General features: G+C 54.1%; 1 protein-coding gene across 4 annotated transcripts in view; it reads left to right on the forward strand.

Annotated features, from left to right (window-relative positions):
- Positions 1–20,961, forward strand: part of ZFPM1 (zinc finger protein, FOG family member 1) — a 127,507-nt gene that overhangs the window by 36,819 nt on the left and 69,727 nt on the right. For all 4 annotated transcript variants that reach the window (XM_042852091.2, XM_005292237.4, XM_065567322.1 and 1 more), the window contains one exon: positions 17,785–17,916. In XM_042852091.2, the coding sequence (XP_042708025.2) occupies positions 17,785–17,916 (132 nt within the window). The remainder of the gene's footprint in view (positions 1–17,784; positions 17,917–20,961) is intronic.

The raw sequence follows: 20,961 nt of genomic DNA on the forward strand, positions 1-20,961 counted from the left end.
ACGTTTTGCGGTGCGCCCAGCTCTCTAGTAAAACGAACAGGGAGGAGCAGCTGTTCACAATGGGAGGGCAGGGTTTGTTCCCTCTCTTTCCCCCACGTGCTGCTCCGAGTGTGGCTGATGGGGAGGCACGACACCTCCTGTGCCCTCTGCTGCCAGCCTGGCCCACTTCCCCCACCCGAAGTGTGTCCTGCCCAGGGGATTTTCTGTCCCAGGGCGAGGTGAGACCGGAGCTGGAGCTGGCACCTTGCTGAGGCTAGCTGTTCGCACTGGGATGGGAGACTTTGGCTCTGAGGGTCTTTGCGTGGTGCTGGCCCTCCTTGGCCAGGCTGGGAGACGTCCTGCGGAGGGGGGGCCCTGGGGATAGTCTGTGATTTATGGGGCCTGTCTCCTCTAGGCTGCCAGCCCAAAGCCAGGCCTGTAGTGATGGGAAGCTCCCATCCAGCAGGTGTTCACGTGGTACAAACCAGGCTCACCAGAGAGACTCTGATTTGGTTCCTTTTTCCGTCCCCTGCCCTTAGCTCAGTGTTGTGACTTGCCGGCCAGGCCCCGGGTGGGGGGACGCCTCGCCAGTAGCTGCCTAGCTGTCGCTGCTCTCTTGCCGAAATGGAGTACTTCCTGAGCGCCGCCCAGAGCTGCTAGACGAGCACCAGCATCCCGTCACAGCCCCAGCACGCCCCCTTTGTAACCCGGCCGGGCCCCTACCCCACGCACGGCTGTGCCCTGGCACAGAAAGTCCCTAACCCCTGGCCCAGTGCCGCCAATGAAGCTGGGTGCAAGGCTGAGTGGGTGCAGTGCTTTTAGGCAAAGGCAGGTGGTGCAAGGACCGCTGGGCTGCGCAAGGCGTGCGGGTGTGTTAGAAGGCGCTCTGAGGCGGGAGGGTGGAAACCAGCAGACGAGGAGGGGGCTGCGTAGCTACGTCGGCTAAACGGGCCGCTCAGGACACTAGCGGGACTCTGCTAGCAAGTGCCTGCAGGGCCGGCTTTGTGCATCACACTCGATTCCAATCCTCCGCCTGCCAGAGCTGCCTGACTTATCTCCGCTCAGCATCTCCTCTCTTGTTCCCCTCCCCATTATCTCCCCCCCACCCCCACGACTTAATGGGTTTAATCGTTGGGGGAGGGGGCGGATAATGTGGAGAGGGCACCCGTGTTGCCATGGAGACCACCAGGAAAGGTCAGGCCGAGTTTATCTCGGTGTGATAGAGAAGGGCTCCTAATTAGCGATAGGTACCACTGTAGCGCAGGGCTGGGCTGGGCCCGAACATTATCAGCTACTCGCACCGGACTGATATTAAAACGTATCTGGGAAGAGGGGGAGCCCAGCCCCTGAGATGCTCTTTAAACCTGATGCTGGGTTGAGGGGGGCTGCCTGCTCCCTCTCTGCAGGGTTTCCCACGTAGGAAAAGACCCAGTCGGCCCCTTCAGATGCATTCCCCTCGGTGGCTGGCTTGTCTCTTTTCAAACTGCTGTCGGTGTTGGCGCGGTCAAAGGTCAGAAGGCCACCAGGCTGCCGTTTGACTTGGTGAGCGCTTCCCAGGGACGTGGTGAGCGCAAGCCAGCCCCCCTGGGGCAGGATGCCCCTGAAGCGTGGGTCCGGCTCTGTGCTCTGTTCCTCGAGGGCGTTAGCTCTGGAGAGGGATGCGCCGGCAGAGACATCCAGCCATCACCCCTAGGAGCCACTGCTGGGAAGAGACTCGCATTCCATCAATCTTAAACCACAACTCAGGGAAGTAAGTTACAAGGGCCGCTCGGCGTTGGGAAGGAGATGCTCCTTTTTCAGCTTCACTGACTCCACTCCCGACCAGATCCTGGGCAGGAGGAACTGATGTCAAAGGGTTTCTGATCTGCAGTGGAATGGAGCGATCTCTGGGGCCCCTTCTCTGCGCTGTGCGTCTGGCCAAGAGCCGCCCTCCTCTTTTATAATAGCAGATTATCTCCCCAGCATCCTCTTCTGTGGTATCCGCAATTATCAGCACGGTCACCCAGCCTTTCTAGAGGAGAGAGGCGTCTGAAAACGGCCGATGGCATCGCGCGCTCGTTTGTGCCTATGGCCGCAGTCCCGTGCCTCGACTGAGGCGGGTGAGCGGACTCTCTCCCCCACCCCTTTGATGGCTTTCGTCTGAGGATGTTCGTGTGGGTGAGGTCTGCCTAAGGAGCTGGCTTCTTGTCTGGCTGAGCCAGGCGGTGGGAGGCAGCCAGGGTGGCTGGCGAATGCTAGGCATATCCCACTGGGCTCTATGCCTTTCCGAAGAGCAGATTCGGGGGCTCAGATCAAAGAGGTGCTGATAATGGTGGCGGCTTTTGCTTGTGCCCCACTCGGAGCTTTAAACTGGGGAACGGCAGCCGCCAAAGCTGTGAAAGGCCTTCGGGGGTGTCTGACTGCTGAGAGTTAGATCTGTGCTTCACAGGCCCGCCTTTTCCAAAGTCAAGGCTTCTGACCCAGTGTTGGCTTGGCCAGAACTGTGTGTGTGTCGGGAGCGAGGGTTGGGGTAGCTATTTAATACCCTATCGGATAAGAAAGGGAAAATAGCCTTGTGGTCAGGGCCCTTGCCTGATACTTCTGAGACCCATGTTCAAGTCACTGCTCTGCCACAGACTCTGTGTCACTGTGGGCAGTCATTTTAATCCGCCCGTGCCTCAGTTTCCCTTCAGTGCAATGGGGTAATAGCACCAGGGGTGTGTGAGGGTAAATATGTTTGAGACTGAGGTGCCCTGAGACTGCGGTGACGAGGAGTGGGCATTACACGTACCCACAGGTGATAACACAGCGAGCTTCAGACTAACAAAGAAAACACTTGTGACAAATGCTCGGTGAGTGCAGCTGTTTGTTAAATCCCCTCAGTTCTGGACTCTCCTGGCTCCTGTAGCCCCAATTCCTCCCCCTGAATGTTCGGAGGATGTTGGTGTGGGTGAAGTTGCTTTGGGGTTTTTTGTTCTTGTGACTATAAAGAGCGGCGTTCCCCGATGGCTGTACAACTTCTACGCCGCTTTCACGAAGGCCCTGAGTCTACACTACTGGGACTGTGGCAACCTATGGGGCTGGAAGGGGGTTGTTTTTCTGTCGGGAGCTAGGTTGGTGGAAACATTCTTCCCTGGACCTCGCTATGTCACCACCAGGGACAGGCACCAGCGAAGGACCCGCCGCCGAAGAATGAAGCAGCGCGGTAGAGCTGCCGCCGATTGTGGCTTTATCGTCTTTTTTGCTGGAGCCGGCCCTGACCAGGGATATCCCTGAGCCCCCTAGCTATGTCCACCTCAGTTTTAAGTGTAAACGAGGCCTAAGAAAATGGTGTGGGAGGGAAGTAAAAATGAGGACAAAGAGAGGGAGCTAAAGTCCTTCTTCAAGATGCCTGTAGCGGTGGAGAGCAATGGTTGCCCCATCTGCGGCGCTGTGGCTTTCCACCCGCTTGCTCCCAACAACAGCTTCCTCTCTGCGGCACTCCCTGGTGTAAAAAGTCATCTGATGCTGGCTATGGCGAGCGTGATTGTCCGGTCAGTGGCTCTGGTGATGGCAGATCACCACAACAGGAACCACCCTGAAGTTCCTGTGTGCTAGGGCAGTGCTATTAGCCCCATTGTACAGATGGGGGAACTGAGGCCCAGAGAAGCTAAGTGACTCGCCCATGGTCACAAGGAAGTCCGGGGCGGAGCAGGGAATTGAACTCAGGTGCCCAAAGCTACAGCCCTAGCCACTGGGCCATCCTTCCCCTGCCGTGTGTGCACGCAGCTCCTAAAGGAGAGACCCTAATGAACCTTGCGGTGAGGAGATGGGGAAAATGGAGGAGCCTGGATGATTGGCCAGACCTGTTATACACCCAGTGACCTGTTGGTCATGTGCAGGTGGGGAAGCTCTCATTTCAGGTGCGCCTGGTCCCTGCCCTCTGGGTATGGTGGTCAGAGACAAATGGTGAGGAGGCAAAAGGCTGTCTCGCATTCAGGGAAGGCAGCTCCCTGCTTAGCTTACTGAGCAAAGTTAGTCGCTTGTCCCCGCTCCCTTAGCTGAATCTCTGGTCAGCTTGGCCCAGAGCAGGAAAGCCCTGGGGAGAGTGCGGAAGACTCTGTCCTTGGCTGCAGGAAGACACTGGTAGAGGGAAGTGTGGTAGCTAGAGTGAGACCTTCGCCTGCATTGGAGCCGAGACTCTTGGGGCCGAGTCGACAGGGGAGTTGGGAGTGTTTTCAAGCCCAGATAATAACTGGTCTCCTTGCTTCCTAATTGCCAAGTGGCTGGTGGACATCATGCCCATGTTTTACAATCTGGGAGAGTCTCTTTAAGCTCCCCGGGCCTGGTGGGAAGCATCCGTCTGCCGACTCCAGTCTCCGTTCTATATATTTCTCTTTAATTTGAAGATGAATTCAGGGTCAGCGACTGGATAAGAGCCTGAAGGACGCTGCAGAGACAAAGAGCCATTATCTGCTTTCTATCAAGCTCGCTGACTTTGCAGGGGAACCTGGAGTCACCCCCAGCTCCTTGTGCGTGGCCCTCTCATTCCAGCGCGGTCACTCCTCCTGCTCTCCTCAGGGTCAAGGTCCCTCCGAGCCCGGCCCTGCTTGCATGTTAACGCTTTCCAGGAACGGCCAGCTCGAGGAATCTGGGCTGGCTCCCGGCAGAGCCCTTCTCTGTGTGCACGCTCCTGGCACTTGCACCTAGGACCTAGCCACTTGGCTAGCTTGGAGCATCTCCTCTCTCCTGCCGGGGGAAAGTTTTGCTAGGGGTGGGCTTGCCGAGGGTCTCCCCAGACGTTGTGCTGTCCCCTGCAGAGGGAAGGTAAAGGCCACGGGAGAAGAAATAACCAGGAAGAATTGCGCATCCTGCCGTGTATTCTGTTCCCGCCCCCCCAAGCATTATTGAATTGTCCAGGTGCTTGCAGTGCCTCCACTCACGTGCTGTGTGGCAGCTTTGGAAGTCCCCCAGGGGGTGGTGATGTGAACGAACAGGGACCAGCTCAAATATTCCCTTTGCTGAAAGTGCAGAGCTGGCCCCAAAAGATCCCTCCAAATTCCAGCCAGGTGGAATGGACGCCTGATCTACGTTGGGAGGGGGCTGTGTGCGTGTGTAGGGGGTGGCAGAGCCCCTGATTTGTGAGGGCTTTGGGAGATGACGGTGGCAGGTGAAGATGGTTCTTACAAGGCTTGGAAACCAACCCTTGCTCCTGCTTTTTAGCATCTTCCCCCTCTAATTTTTTTTTTTTTTAAATCTGCCGCAGTGCTTTGCCTTTCCCAGCTTGGCTTGTGTTTCCTATGTGTGCTTTCCAGGGGTTGCGGATCAGCCTTGCAATGCTCCTGCTGTTAGGGGTCCCCGTCTGGAGAGATGCATCCTATTCACCGCTGTACTGCTGGCCGGGGGACGATGCATCCTGTTGAGAGTAGCTGGCAGAGACCTGAGTTTGGGGGAGGGGTGTTGTTAACTTCGGTTAGTCCCCAAATGTAGCTGTTGTGGGTGGGGAGGATTTATTAAAACCGGCCCTGCGTTGGGGTGTCGGTCCAGAAGTTCTCGAAGGGTTTGTCTACACAGCAAACGCTGTGCATGGGCTGGCCTACCTGAGCGAGCTTGGATCCAGCTAGTGTGGGGAACAGTGGCAGTGAAGGCAGCGCAGTGCCGATGGCACAGACCCTGGGTTGTCTTCATGGCTATTGTTCCCTTGCGGTCACTGGATTTGGTCTCACTCAGGTAGGCTAGCCCGGGCACACGTTTTGCTGTGTCGCCATAGCCCCAGGGGCAGAATGCCTGTATTGATTTCACAGGGAGTTTATTCCTGCCTGAGCGGGGTCGGGATTCCAGCCCGATGTGGTGTCATTGAAGTAACAAATGTCTGACCAGACCCGTTCTGTTCTCCACATCCTGCCTCCTCAGCCATGGTACCGGGGACCCAGACGCTGGGCTAGGGCACCTCACTACCTTAAAGCAAATGCATGCTTTTAGGGTGCACAGTCAGGGGACCCTCGAACTCCTCTGGCGTCCTTAGGAGCCCGCTAAAACCAGGGCTTGTTGGACGGCCTGGGCTATGCCCAGCCACTGGTTCTGTTCCCTCCCATGCATTCTGCAGGGCTGCGAGTGCTCTGGGCTTGCTGGGGAGCCCCAAGCATCTGGTTTGCCAAGGTGTGTGATCTGTGGTGGGAACGACCTCGGCTGCCTTCAGAGGAGCAGGAGTTCTCCCCAGAGACGGGTTTATCTAGCTCTTCCGGGGGTGCCGCTCTCCTCCTGCTATCTGTGTCCCCCATGTTCCTTACACAAACAGGGATTGCCAAGGGTGGGAGGACAGGGAAAGGCTCCAGCTACGTTATCCAGCCTCCGTCCCATGAATCCCATCCCCTCCTGCTCCTCCTGTTAGGTGGGAGAGGAAGCAGTAAGCTCACCCAACGCCAGCTGTGAGCTCCAGTGGATCAAGGGCTGGGAGGTGTGCAGCTGGGGGCAGAGGTGGCTGTTAAGGTCCTGGACCGAGCTGACGGGCAGAACTCAATACACTGCTTAATTTGTATTTGTCTTCTGGTAGCATCTGGGGGCCCCCGATGCGATCAGGGCCCTATTGTGCTAGGAGGTGTACAGAGAAGGAGAGGGACAGTCTCTAACCCAAAGAGCTTATTGTCTGAATAGCCGCAACAGGCAAAAGAGGGAGGTTGGGGGACAATAACTTGCCTAAGGTCACACAGCAAACTGGTGGTATGGAAGGAAGGATTCAGCCCCATTTCTCTACTAACTTAGAGCCCCACTTCTGGATCACCCTTAAGTCCATGGCAGGCCTGGCGGACTGTCTGACTCACACATGCGCACGCCCGACGAGTTTGCATTCAGCATCTGGTGGGGAACATTTAAGCTGATCAGACCCTTTGTAAACCAGCGAAACCTCTCTATGGGGATGGCGTCGCCAGCTCTCCCCAGCCTGGAGAGTTAGTTTTTTTCTCAGTGCCTCTGCCCCTGGAGTCCTTTGACTGCGTGAGAACCTGTCCTTTCATTTAAAAAAAAAAAAAAAAGGGCAGCGTGTGTCTAGCCCTCGCGGCTCCAGAGAGGAGCTTGGAAATATAGGTCCCAAGACAGGTAAGGAGACCCCCAAACTGAAAATCCCATGATTGGTTTCATAAAAATCGAACTGCTTTTGCAGGGAGAAGAATAAATTTGTGGATTTTTGTTATTTTTAAAGGCCCAGGGTTTGGCAACACTGGGGCCCCTACCCTGTGGCAGTGCAGAACTGTCCTGGAGGATCAAACATATTTTAGCTGAAGATATGAGCCTGTTTGTCTTGTCGTTGTCTCCCCTTTCCCCACCCCCCCACACTGGGAGGGCCGATGGACGGAGAACAGATTGTCATTTGCCCCGTGGAATCGCCTCCTCCCCTGATTTCCAAGCCGGTGGGAAAGTCTGAATCTGTTGCTATTTTCTATCTGTTATCAAGGCCTCTTATCGCTTCGCTCTTGTCTGCATGCCTGCTTTCGGATAGTCCAGGGTCTCTCTCTTGGCAGCCTGGAAACAAACTCTTTTTCAAAATTTGCTGGATAAATGAGAGGGATCAAGAAAAGGTTTATTGTTCAGATGCTGAAAGAAGTTTAATGGAGTGAAATGATCAAATAATTACCTGTGTAATGACAATTTTTCTGACCCGCACCCTCTCTGCTTCCTGACTGTGAATATTGCGTCAGTCTCTTGGTTTTAGCACTGATCACAGGAAAGCGCTTCATTTTGTTTAGTACTGTGTATACAAACTACAGTCTGGTATCTAGGGATTTAGTATGGCAAGGGGGGAAGGAGGGGTGGCTACACAACATTACACTTGCTAAATGGATTTACCTTCCATGGCCATGTGAGGTTTGGAGAAGCACCCCCTGCTCTAATCTTCTGGTAATGAACAAGTGGCCTTCCTAGGTAGTAATTAGACTTGTGGGGAGATGGATGTGCTAAATATCACTACTCTATAGATGAAATGAAGCAACTTGCCTGCAATCAGCTCAGGAAGTCTGTCACTGGACCAGGGATTGAACCTGGGTCTCTTCAATCCAGGACCTTTGCTCTTAGACCACCCTTCCTCCCCATATATTTAATTGTTCAGCCCGCTTGCTAGGGCTGGAAAATAAAAACCTGTTTGCAAATAACTTCTTGTTGTCGTTCACGTTTTCCAAGCGGCTCTGCTGTCTGCAGACTCAGGCAGACGTTGCTACGTGTATTGCGCTTGGTTTATGTGTTTCAAGATTTTTTCTTTGTGATTGGGGGTGGTGGCTAGAAATATTTATTTTGTTTTTAATGGAAGCATCCGAACCTGGAGTACAGCTGAGGAGTGAATCCCACAGACTGGAGGGATGCCACAGCCCAGCTGGTAGAGTCTTTAACCGGCCATCGTCCTCCCTTGTGCTTCTTGCCACGGCTCTGCAAAGTGTTCTTTTGAGCATCCTCTTGGCATGGGGCAAACAAAGCTGCGGGGCCAGTCTGCAGAAGGGTTAAGAAACCGGGAGGGCAGTTTTGAACTGAGCCTGAAACTCAGCAGGAGGGCTGGGCGGGGTAAGGGGGGTGGAAGTGGTCCTGCTTCTTTGTATTCATGGGAAGGCAGGAGGCAGCATCTTGGCCCTGCTGGCGAGCTGATGCCTGGTGCTAACACTGGATGTGCCATTTTCCCTTTCAAAGCTCAGCCTGGCTGTTTCTGTTCCTGCGCTGGTAGCTGCTAACTATCCTTATCCACCCCCTGCTCTAATCCTCTGGTAATGAACGAGTGGCCTTCGTAGGTAGTAATTAGGCTCTGTGGGGAGACTGATGTGCTAAATATGAACCTGTCGTCCTCCTCAAAGTGGGCATTTCAAGGACTCGTCAGGAGATTATCTCGGCTGTCCTGATCCTGAAAGGGATGATTGACAGCCCACACAGCTTAGTTTGTCACTCACACTTTCTCTCTCTCTCGCAGTGTCTCCAAATAAAATAAAGTAAACCCAAAATCCGGCTGCTCCAGCCCGCCGCGGTTGTTGCTGGAGAAGGGAGAGGGCTAGAGCTTGGCACCAGTCTCGCTTCATGGCATTCCAGCTGCTGGCAGGAGCCTTGCTGAGCCAATGGGGGTGTGGGCGCGGGGTGGGTATCTAAGAAATGGGGAGTAGAGATGAAACTCTCCCTGCAGCAGCCCATGCAGAGACCCGTGAGTGGCTTGTAGCAGGAGTGTTGACACACAAGCCAAGATTTTCAGAAGCCGCCGGTGACTTTGGGCACCTCCATTTTTGGGGTGCCCCAACTTGACACCTAAAAGGGGCCTGATATTTTTTTTCGGAAGGTGGGTGGTACGGCTTTCTGGAAAACCGGCTCCTTTAGTGTGTGTCAGATTGGGACAGCCCCTCCCCCCGATAAGTAACACCCCAAATCACCAGTCACTTCCGGAGTTGCTGGGTGTGTAAATGTATCCATGAATCCCTGGTCTGGGTAACACGGTGGTTCGCCCCAATCCCCTGACACGTAAGAGTCTTGTGTCTGAACTCGAATTCTAACCCTTGTTGCTCCTCCTCTCCAGAGGGCTTGGCAGTTAGCCCCTCACACGCTCCCGGGGAAGCAAGGGTTATTGTCCCAATCTCTCAGACTGGGAACCCGAGGCTCAAAGAGAAGAGACTTGACTGAGGCCATAGGTGTAGCAGTAGAGGTTGGAGTTGGTGGGTGCTGACCCACGTGTGGCAGATACAAACTTTCTGTGGTCGAGGCTGGGGAAGAAAGAGCCGTGGCTTAACAGCTTTCCCACGTGTCCCATCTGTAGGACAACAGTGAGAGCCTGCATCTGAGCCAGAGATTGTGATGGCCCCACGCCTCCTAATCCGATGGGAGAGTGGAGCACCTGGAATTCAGTGAGGAAATGAGCTGGGGCTTCAAACCCCAGCACTCTTGGGAACATCGGCTCAAAAGCCCTTCTGTGTAGAAGGGTGGCGAGTGGGGTAGCACATCTTAATTATCAACTCCCGAAGGCAAGGGAGACGGCGCCTGAGAAGAGAAGAGGTGCTAAGTACTTCCCAAAGTTTGGGGGGTTGCTTTGGGTGAGTGGGGAAATAAGCATTTGTTGAAGGGTTGCTGGGGGTGGAGAAACGTTGCCCTCAAGAATAATCAAATTCTCCTGCCAATGCCTCTCTTGACGTGCGAGTAGCTTTCGCTGCAAGGTGAGAATTGGTGGCAACTTCGTACATCTTGGAGTCACATACACGAGGCGTGGATGAAACCTGTTACAAGGGCTTGAAGAAACAGTTTGGTGGGAGCGGGTAGGAAGCTGAGGTGAGAGAAGGCTGTTCAGCTCTGCAGGATCTAGGGGCTTGTTTACCTGGGAAAGTCTCTTGCCAATTATACCAGTAAATTGATCTAATTATACTGATACAGCCCCTTCCAAATATACATAAACTACCCCCCCCACACACACACACACACAAATGTGCCTTTTATACCAAAGTGTCCACATGAGGAGTTGAACTCATAATTATACCAGTATAAATTCACACATTGGCTTATACCGGTATAACTTCCCCGTGTAGACAAGCCCTCAGCTTTTGTTAAAAGTATTGGTTTCTAATCCTTGTGCTTTGATGCAAGTCTTCCAGACCTGAACTGAGTGCACCACTGCACTCCAATGCTGCCAATGCTGATCCAAGATCTAAGCTGCTGAAGAACAAAACCTGACTACACAGTTTTCATTGCTGCTACCTAGGGAGCTCATCCATGGGAAATTGACAAGCCAGGTCAATTTCACACTTGCAGCCTTGGAAAGAGCTGAGAACAATGGTGATCCAGAGCTGCCCTCGGGGGGACGGGGACCCAAAAGAGAGCGAAGCAGGTGAGACCTCTGCACCCCAGCAGCAGCTAAGAAACTGATGGAGGGACAGAGGTGGCGTCCCCAAGCAGAGTCGAGATAGCTGATGGGTATCCCGGCACCCTTTTGCCCTCCCGCTTCTCGAATAACTATGTGGAGGCAGGTGGCTTCTCACTTGGCCATTGCCCCTGGATAGGGGAGCCTCTTGTCTTAGTTTAATATTGTGGCTATGAGGTTTCTGGTAATTTCAGACCCTATGGGAGGAGGGGGCAGCAGGTAGGGGAACAATGTTGGGATAAGTTAAAGCAATGGAAAGTGTGTGTGTGTGTGAGACAGACGCACACACACACACACACACACACACACACACACTTTGTCATGGAGGGGAAAAAATACACCCTGATTAGCGATAGGAAAGAAAGGTGTGGAATAGTGGGGCAAAGCCAGGAATGGAAAGAAGGTAAAACAACAGCAGAGGAGATGTACTAAACTACACTGCCTACGATCTATTGAGTTTCAGGTTGATGGTAGATGGCTACAGTGTTCAACACGCAATTGTTACATTTCCTTTAAATTACAGGAGGGGGGTATAGCTTGGGGGTGGAGGACACAGGTGATTGGGCTAATAGGTTTTTCCCAAGTCTTGTCTCTGACCAGTCCTAGTATGCTGTCCCCTACACCCTGAGATATGATGGGCTTGTTCTGTAGGATATTCAGTTTTCTGGAACTTTCAACTACCCCTTCCCATCCTGCCAAACAAAAATTTTCTACCCCTTCTTCCCGCCACCAGCCAAGCCATCTATTAATGGCCCTGATCTCATCCGGGGCCGGCCTTCACATGGTTAACTTTGTCACATCATCTCAGATTAATGCAAGTTTTTACAATCGCTGTAATTTAAAAAAGAAATCCTTCCTTGTTATCAAAAAAAAAAAAGAGAGAGAGAGAAGGGGGGGGGGGTTGTGGAGAATAGTTAATTGTCTAAGCGGAGTATCTTGGAACGGAGCATTTTTTGGCTCATCACCTCTCTGTAAAGCCAGCCTCAGTAATTCAGTTTTAAAGCATGAAAAAAGGGAGTTGATGAAATTCCACTATCAGCACTGAACCAATATGCAAAATATCTCGCCGAAAATCAAATAGCTATTATGTTTTCATTTCCATTTCAGCGTATTTGCTTAATGAAGAATAGACAGATCAGGCAAGCTGAGGGAGTCTGCGTGAGGTGATAACTGTGCAAGGCTTCCAGCAATCCCAGAGAAATGACGCTCCACTCACTGCTTCGTCTCTCTCTCTCTCTCTCTTTTTTTTTTTTTAAATATCCAGTAGCTCATTTAACCCACACAGCTGGGAACATTGTTGCTCCTGGCACATTGCAGCCCAGAGTAAGGGGTGCAAAGTTGCAAGTGTGGGGGTGCGAGAGGATGTTGGCCAGCGTATCTGCAAGCCAGATGGGGCACGATAGCTTGACCTTGTGTGCCAAGAATGTGGGGCTGTGGTGGAGGCACCATAAAGCATCATTGATGGAGATACAAAAATATTTTAGCTCCAGCCCCTGCCCGGACCTGCACTTTCTCCTGGGCACAGCAGAGGTTGGGAGTCAGTTTTCCTTGAACGCCTGCACATGCATTATCTGGCTGCACAGGCCCCTGGATTGAACCCCGGGATCCTGAGTGCTAGCTACTGAGTGAATGACTTTACTCTCCCTGAAATGCGGCCATGTCTTGGCCCGGCACAGGGACGCACTGCTGAGACACCCATTGCATTCCGTGATGCTGAACGCAGCAGGGGCTTCCATTGTTAAAGTGCAGGGTTTCCCAAAACCGCTGCTGTCATCCAGGGTCCCGTTGTGCCAGATCTGAACTATTTAATGCTTGGCATCAATCCTCAAAGGCTTGGTGCCTTGGTGTCTGAGAAGCACCTTTTCCACTGGAAGAGGATCTCCTGAAGGAGAGAGATGGACCTAAAGTTCAACAAGACCAACACATGGGTGGGGGGCCCTCCACCCCTCCCTTCCTTTGTGAGAGTGAATTTGGTGCTGATAGGTGCCAAATTGACATCCCTGGAGCCCAGGATCCATTTGTTCTCAGAACAAACTCAGTACGTGCAGCGACACTACAACCCACCTCCACACTGCCCCACAGATGGGCCCTAGAGATGGCCACGCTGGAGTTGGATGGGGATGTTCCATGGCTCAGTCAGTCTTTGGGGTCTCTCTTTAACCAGGGGCCTAGCTGTGGGGATGATGATGCCCCTTACGATGTTGGTGTCCATCTCCTGGTGACGCAGCTGGATGCCTAATCCTGATCTGGGGCCTGGTGGTGGAAGGGGCCCGGTCCCTTTTTTCAATCTAATGAGTCATCCAGCTTTTGCCTCTCATCAGGATTAATGAGCCTGATTCAGAATAAGGAGTGGAAGGCCCCAGAATAATCCATCTGGCAAGAGGGGTTCAGGGAAGCCCCCGTCTGAATAGATTCCTGTTCTGTCAGGCTGGATTAATATTATTTTGTATTATGGTAACACCCAGAGTACCAGGTCGAGATCGGGGCCGCGTTGCAATAGGAGCTGTCAAAACCCCGAGTGACAGTCCAGCTAGGAGGGTGAGGATTCTCTAAACAGGATTCCTGCCCTTCGCTGGGGCCCAGAATTGCTGCTGGGTGACGTCTGAGGGCGTGGCTGGGTGGTCAATGCTGAGTACGCTTGGCACGACAGTGACAACTGAACAGATAGAGGCCAAGTGTGCGTGTGCCTACGTCTGTGTGATTTCCCTGCTTGTGTCTGCATGCTCGTACTAGCTCAATGGGTAGAAACAGCACGGGAGCACGGAGAGTGGCAGAGGGGGCATGGCTGAGCCATGCAGAGTGTGCAGCCACTGGACACCAGCTCAGCCGTGTTTCTGCTACCCCTACCCGTGTTACGGTGGCTATGCTGCTATTAGTACTCGGGGTAGCTCGAAGAGAGCTAGCAGGAGGATGCGTCCATGAGCAGGGGAACCACACCCCTAGCTTGTAGCGTGTACGTCGCTTGTGTCCCGTCCCCCCCATCTGCTCTCCTCTGGCGAGGACTGGCCTTTCCTGCCCACGGAGAGGGGAAGGAGGAGAGAATCGGGTTAACTTTATCAGACGCCCAAGAGCCGTGAAAGAAAAAATTAGCCTAACAATGTTTCATTTACTGCGAGAGAAACGATTTGTTAGCCGGCAATTGTTTCTGAATATTATCAGAGTCTTTTTAATTGTGCTGGAACTGAAATTAGCAGAATTAGAATAAATTGCCTTCCCTTCTCCGGCAGCCTCTTTATTCACGCTTATTGTTGTCTGCTTTGTATAGATTATGGGCCCTTTGTTCTCCCGGTGTAAATAGACATGCCTGGAGTCAGAGAGTGGCTGAGGTCTGGAGAAATGCGCTGTGCGGTTTTATCCCCCTTCCCCTTTTTGGCGGGAGCCGCTTGCCATATTTGGAGGCCGGAGGTTCCAGGCCTGGTTAGGCTTGGAGGATGCGATGGTCTGTTCCCGGGGAAGCGGTTTGATTGTGTTTTGGTGTTTGATCTCTCTCTCTGCGCTGGAGAGCTCCTCACCACAGCAGCGTTCCCTTACGCGGCTCCGTCATTAGAAGCAGGCTTCTCTTCTTTAAGTGACTACAGTTTTATTTTTGAACCTGGCCGGTTCGGTCACTGCACAGACTGCTGTGGCCTCGGCGCACTGAGGCGATTGACGTGTGGGGTAACTGGCTGGTCAAATCTGCAGTCGGCAAGTGAGCTAATGGATGGATGACCTGCCAGGCAGTGCCTCCTGGGTCTGGTGGGACTCACTCTGCTGCTCCTGCGTATAATGGAAGTCCCCCTCTCGGCTGCATGGTGTGTGTCGGGGGGGGGAGGGGGTGTTCAATCGCGCAGTGGCTTTCAACCTTTTTTCATTTGTGAACCCCCTTAAAAATTTCCAAATGGAGGTGCAGAACATAGAACGGCCAGACTGGGTCAGACCAAAGGTCCATCTAGCCCAGTAGCCAATGCCAGGTGCCCCAGAGGGAAAGGGGTGTATACCCCGTTGGAAATGTTAAACCTTGTCTGCGGACCCCAGGCTGAATACCACTGCACTAGCACATCCAAACCTCTCCATGTGGTCCCCAGGCTCCCGGGCCAGCTCTGCCGTGAGCTGGAAGAGACAGCATTCTGGGTAACAGTATGCAAATGAGTTGGCCAGCAGTCCTATTCTGGAATTCCTGTCTCCAGCGCTAGCAGCATTTGACTTGCCCTGAGTTAGACGTGCCTGTCGCAACCGCTCGACATGGCCGTGTCTGCTGCGAACCAGGTGGTTTTCGAGAGGAGGCCGACTAATCCCTGAGGGGTTGGTCCTGCTGGAGCTAGTCTGCGTGGCACAGCCACGTGGCTGCACAGTAGAACTGAAGTTAGAAACGCGACTCAACCCACGCTCCGATCCGCAGGCTGCAAGGGCAAAGCCTTCTCCAGCTCTGGGGTGAGCTCGGCGTTCGTGGGACCCACTGAGGTGTGTGCGTTCCGCGTCCCCTCTTGGTGCCCAATCAGCGGAGGATGGGAGTTTACCACCCTAGTTAGAAAGCTTGGCTTGTCACTTCCAGCTATAGCAGCTCACCCTCCTAGCGCTGGAGGCCTCTGCTTCAAGCCCCATTGTGTCTGCCAAGATGGCATCATTGCATAGACACATGGCCCAGCCGTGTTAGACTCTGCTCCAAGGAATGCAGCCTGTCTTCGTTTATGATTGCACAGAAAATGGGGACAGAGGATGTCCTTCGCACCTTGAGGAGCCCAGCATTGTTCTCCCTTGATTTGCCATGCCGTGGCTTAGCTGTCCGTCAAATGGGATGATGATAATCCAGAGGAATGTTTCAAACCTGAATTCACTGATGTCTGTAAAGGGCTTTAAGGTCCTCCGGAAGATGCTATGGAAAAACCCAATGTGTAGTAGCAGCTTCTAGAAGCAGGGGTGGATCACTCAATGGCTACCTGTTCTGTTCATTCCCTCTGGGGCACCTGGCATTGGTCACTGTCAGAAAACAGGATACTGGGCTAGATGGACCTTTGGTCTGACCCAGTATGGCTGTTCTTATGTGTTTGCAAACATTTCAGTATCGCCCCATGCAGCCTGTGGCCTTGCCAGTGAGATGAAGGCAGCCTCACTCCAGAGTAAAGTGATGGGGAAAGCTTCCTTTAACCCCTGCCCCCCCCCCAACTTCCCAAGGGGCATGTCAAAATAATCCTTTCTCTCCTCTGCCCCCCGTCCCTCTCCCCATGGGCCCCAGACGCCAGCGCGTGAATCAGTCTGGCTGCTCCTATCCCTACGGACATTGTGAAACAAGGGCTTTGTGAGTGCCGAGAGAAGCCTGTTCTGTTGTCACGGTCCGCCTGGTGCCCAGCTGCGGGCGTTCGTGCCGTCTCATGGGTGGCTCCTTGGGATCTCTGTGAAACAAGTGGAGAGGGCTTCGGCCCAGTTCCCTGCACGCCTTAACATGGCAAGAGACATCCTCGCCGCTGGGCCCCGTGTTAGCAGTGTGAGACCAAAGCACTTGCCGGATGGGTGGGAGGCAAACCACCCAGGTGAAGCCACGGTGCCCCTGGGACTTCTAACTCTGGATGGGCGGGGCGGGGGGGGAGGAAGGGACCCCTCTCCTTTCTGTCCCACCAGGTACGAACTAGAACACCCCCCTGCCCGAGATAACTGAGCTCCCTGCCTCCAGGAGCAGATAGGTTCAAACAAGCCGTGTGATTAGGAGTAGAACCTAGAAGGAACTAAAAGCAGCTCCTATCTAGCCATGGCCTCAGCCCCTCTTCTTTTCCTGCCTTACTGGTTTCTTTCAGACACCCCTCTTCCCCACCCCCCGCCTCCCCGCCCGGCTCTGAGCTGTCCAGATCCCTCTCTGCTGAGCAGGTCGCATGTTTGGAGAGCACCGTTTACAAGGCGCAGAGACATTTGTAGCCTTAATGTATTTCCTTCAACAACGTGTGTCTGCGGCGGCTGGCAGAGCTTATAGAAGTGACAATAAAACTGGCCTGGCTTTGTGTGGGCTGGCACGGGATGAGTCTGCTAGCCGGGCCGGGGGGAGAAGAGCTCTGGAGGGGCTGGGGCTGAGCCGTACCCGGGTCCCTTTGTTATGTCAGTGAAGGAAATGGCCTTCACCCTGGGTGCTACGATGCGAGTGCCCTGGAGACCCTCCCCTGGGTTATTGTTCATTGCATATTGATCCCTTTCTGGGGGGCTGCTTGCAGACTCTGCCTACGTGCCAGTGCTCTGATCAGTGCTGGGGGAAACACTGGAGTCCGCCCTGGAAAGCACTTCTCAGCTGTTGAATTCCTCTTGCACATAGAGCTGAGTGAATCAGAGCTGGTATAAACCCTGCTCCTCCTCCCCCAGAAAAAATCCACCCTGGCACTCAGTGTCTCTCCCCCCGCCATAGTAATGGACCGGTTCATGGGGAGGAACTGCTGCTAGTCTATCAGGATACCCTCAATGTTCTCTGCGATTGGAGTGTGTGGCTTTGAAATCCGTGTTCTTGCAGGTGGGGTTTTTGGAAGGACCCATTCCATCTGCCCAGGAGTGTGTGTGTGTGTGTGTGTGTGTGTGTGTGTGTGTGAGAGAGAGAGAGAGAGTATCTAATATCTGGAGTGCTGCGTGTCACTGGAGTATCTTCCTTCTGCTCCTAGCAGGAAGGAGAGGACAAAGGAACATATCTCTTAGAAATTAGCATGTGTCTGTCTGTCTGCTGCTTTCCCTGGAAGTGGAAGAGGTGGGAAACCTTGGGGAGGAAACACTTCTTGGGGGGGTGGCTCTCCAAGCCCTGACGAGAACAAGGCACTCTATCAGCCTTGTGCTGTGAAATGCCCCCCTGTGGACTATGGATGCTTCGGGGTTTGCAACAGGTGGCTTCCCATCTTCCCTCCCCAGTGAAGAAAGGGTGAGATCTGCCTGATGGAAACTGCTAACCAGGCCTTTGTGCCGGGTGCCTGCCTGGACGAGTGGCCCGAGGGCACTGCCTTCTCCTCACTTACCTGTCCGACTCCTCTTGTGTTTTGAAGGTTCCTTTGGGGAGATGGAGGAAGGCGACGATGCCCTGGCAGAGGAGACTAGCCAGGCTGAGAGAGAGGGTGCAGCATCAGCCCAAAACGGATCTGCAGAGTGTGATGCCTCAAGCCCTCCTGGCAGTGAAGGTAAGTCCTGCTCTGGTGGCTGGTGGCTTGTGGCTGTGGAGTTACTGCTCTGTTTGCTTGGGCTCTCGTGTAAAGCCGCATATGGTGAGAGAAGCTCCTGCCCAAGGGCGTCAGTAGCCTTCTACTTAATGGGGGAGCAGGGGGCGGTAAGGCAAGCAGCAGAAGTGCAAGCCCACCAGGTCGCCCCCTGGCCCGCGTGCCTCAACTCTGCTCCGGAGATGATACCCGGATTGCTTCTTCTCCAAGGCCTGTCCACTGCTTGGCCTCTAAGGCCCCCTTCGAAGACGCTAGTGAGTGTTGATTGGGATTATCCAGAGGGCCCCTGAGCGGCGGCTTACCAGGGCGGGGTGTTAGGCGAACCAGGTGGAGGCACTCACAGGGGTCTTGGCAGCTCTGTATTTGAGGAGCTGGGTTCCTCTTGGCTCTCCAGTGGTTGGATCGCTGCCTTTGTTGGAGGGCTGGCTCCCCTGGCCTTTAACGTGCCACAGACATGATGTGGGAAAGAGGAGCATTGTGGTCTCAGCGTGGGCTGCTCCTGGACCCGCTGTGGCTGAAGAGCGGCCAGTCTGGCCCCTCGCTGGGACTGTATCTGAGATCCCGCCTCCCCCATCTATCGGGGTCTGGGGTGGGCTCTGCTCCAGGGGAGTGCAAGAGGTTGTGCTGCATCAAAGAGCAGGTTAACGTTTGGCTTAGTTGCTCGTGGGGGCTTTTCCATGCTCGGTCCTCCCCAAGGCCCCCTGCCCCAGGTGGGGAGCAGCCGTCGGGCGTGGGTAGCACCACTCTGTTGTTACAAGACTGGCAGAATGATGCCATCACAACTGTCACCTGCAGATCCGAATCCATGCGAGCGCCGTGCTCGGCCCATCCCTGACCTGCTCCCCTCCAGCTCTGCAGAAGGAGACGTCTCCCTGGTGTCGGGGGAGCTGCTGGCTAGGCCCGGGGCTCAGTGACCACCATCTCCCTCTGGGCCTCTGACCCTGGAGGGTTCACAACTCCACACAAATGTGGCGTGTGTTCGGTTCCCTGTTTGGCGATTGGCCTGGGAGGAGCAACTTCCGTGGGGCCTGAGATCTGGCAAAAGGCACCCAGGCCTCCACCTTGAAATGCTTCCTAACCTCACCCTCCCGTCAGAAGGGGCCCTGGCACAGTAATTCTGGCTTTGGTCCAGCCGGTGCCCCTTTGCCCCAACTTGCACCAGTGCAGCCAGTGGAAGGAGGAGATGGGCTCTTCCTGTGGTCACTGTAGGGCTGTTTCTTGACCCGTCTCACTCTGAGTGGCCCCTTTGCTTGGCAGTCTGGTGGAGGCAAACTGAGCTTGTATGGGGGAGGGTATTGGGAGCCAGAATCAGGCGCATGGAAACTTGAGGTGTGATACTGACATGGGGCTGACTGCTAATTGGTCTCCTGGCTGCATTTCAGCTCTTCTAACTGTCCCTGTGCAATGATGTGAGGACAGCCTCCCCTAGAGCGCATGAGCCCAGCATAGGGGTACGTCTCCAAGGAGGCGGGGGGGATGCAGGAGTGGGGGATCTGGCTAGTAGGTACAGGGCTCCATTGCATTAAATGCACCAGTGCAATCTGGTGACATTGGCTACCAAGTACAAAATGACCCCTAAAGTGGAACCAGCCTGCAGCCGCTAAGGATTGTGGGACAGGGTCGTGGATAGCTGGCTCTCTCCCCAGTGGAAATGTGCACATGACGTTGCACGGCCGTCATGGTGATGTCACTGGAGGAAGTTGCCCCGGTTAGGCATGGATCCAGTGGCGTGATGCTTGCTACCTTGTCTTTTGCTTCCTGTCCGAACAATCATGCAGCATCCCTGGCTGGCACGCAGCAATAATCCGCGGCCACACTGCACCCCAGCCTGGGAGGCGACTGCATTTCAGTGCCGGCACGAAGCGATCCTAGCTCTGGGGAGGGGGTGCGAAGTGTAATCCGTTAATGTTTGCAGTGCCCTTTGAGATCAATGGTGCCAGGGCAGGGCCAGGTGATGATAATCAATCCAGTCGTGCCCCGGTGTGAGGGGTACCTGAGTCTTAGATCTGATGCACATTTTGGAGAGGGTTAGTTTCTTTCCCGTGCCCGGAGCTGAAACACCCTCTCCTCCCGTGCGCGGTGCGGATCGTAGACCCCCGCCCCCCTTCCTGTGCCAGACCCCACCGGGTGGCTCTGGCAGTCAGATTCCGCAATCTCTCTGTGCCGGTGTTCTTTCCTTGCAGGAACCCACCCTCCGTCAAAGTCCGAGACCTGCCATGATAGCAAAGGTTTCTGGAGATCGATGCCACTGGAAGATTCTGGCCTCTGACTTGGCAGTCAATAAACTGGAGCACTTGCCCCCTAGATAAAGGGAAGGAAAACTCCCAGAGGGAGGAGGCCTTGAGCAAAGGGAGCAGAATGTTAATCTCCTGATAATCTTCCCCGATAAGGGGCAGCTAGCATGGTAGGAGCGCATGAGCTCCTCCAAGCCAGAGTCTTGTCCATGACCCTCTGTATCTCCCGCCCCGCCCTGTCCCCACTGACTGTGGCCATGGGTCATCCGCCAAGCGCGATGGTTGTTGAGGTGGTCCGGGGGTGGGGGGCGGCGTTGAAGGAGGCTCCTTTTGAGGAGAAGTGGTTTGTTGCTGGCAGACTTTGCTCCCCGCTGGGCTGGGCTGACAGAGGAAGCGAGTGGCTCTTTATCTGATTGGGGAGCTCAATGCAGTCCCGAGGTTGGGGGGTTAGGGAGCTGGAAACTCAGCCGGAGAGCTGCACCTGGCATTTGGCTGCTTTGATAAAAAGGTGATAGTGCAGATAACGCCGAGCAGCAATAACGGCCGCGAAAGCTTTCAGCGAGATGGATAAAAATCAATATGCCAGGCACTTTGATTTATAGCCAAAAATAATAGGACTTTTATACCCGGTGATTGATTTATTTGATGTTAATCATCCCGCTTATCACCTGTATTAATATCACCAATCCCGGTGACGTCACCCAGGGGCGTTCTTTATGGCGCCTATCGATTTGGGCTTTGCAATGGTTATCCGCCCTGGACGTGAAGACAAACA

The sequence above is a fragment of the Chrysemys picta genome, chromosome 14 (assembly GCF_011386835.1).
Source record: "Chrysemys picta bellii isolate R12L10 chromosome 14, ASM1138683v2, whole genome shotgun sequence".
Taxonomy (NCBI): domain Eukaryota; kingdom Metazoa; phylum Chordata; order Testudines; family Emydidae; genus Chrysemys; species Chrysemys picta.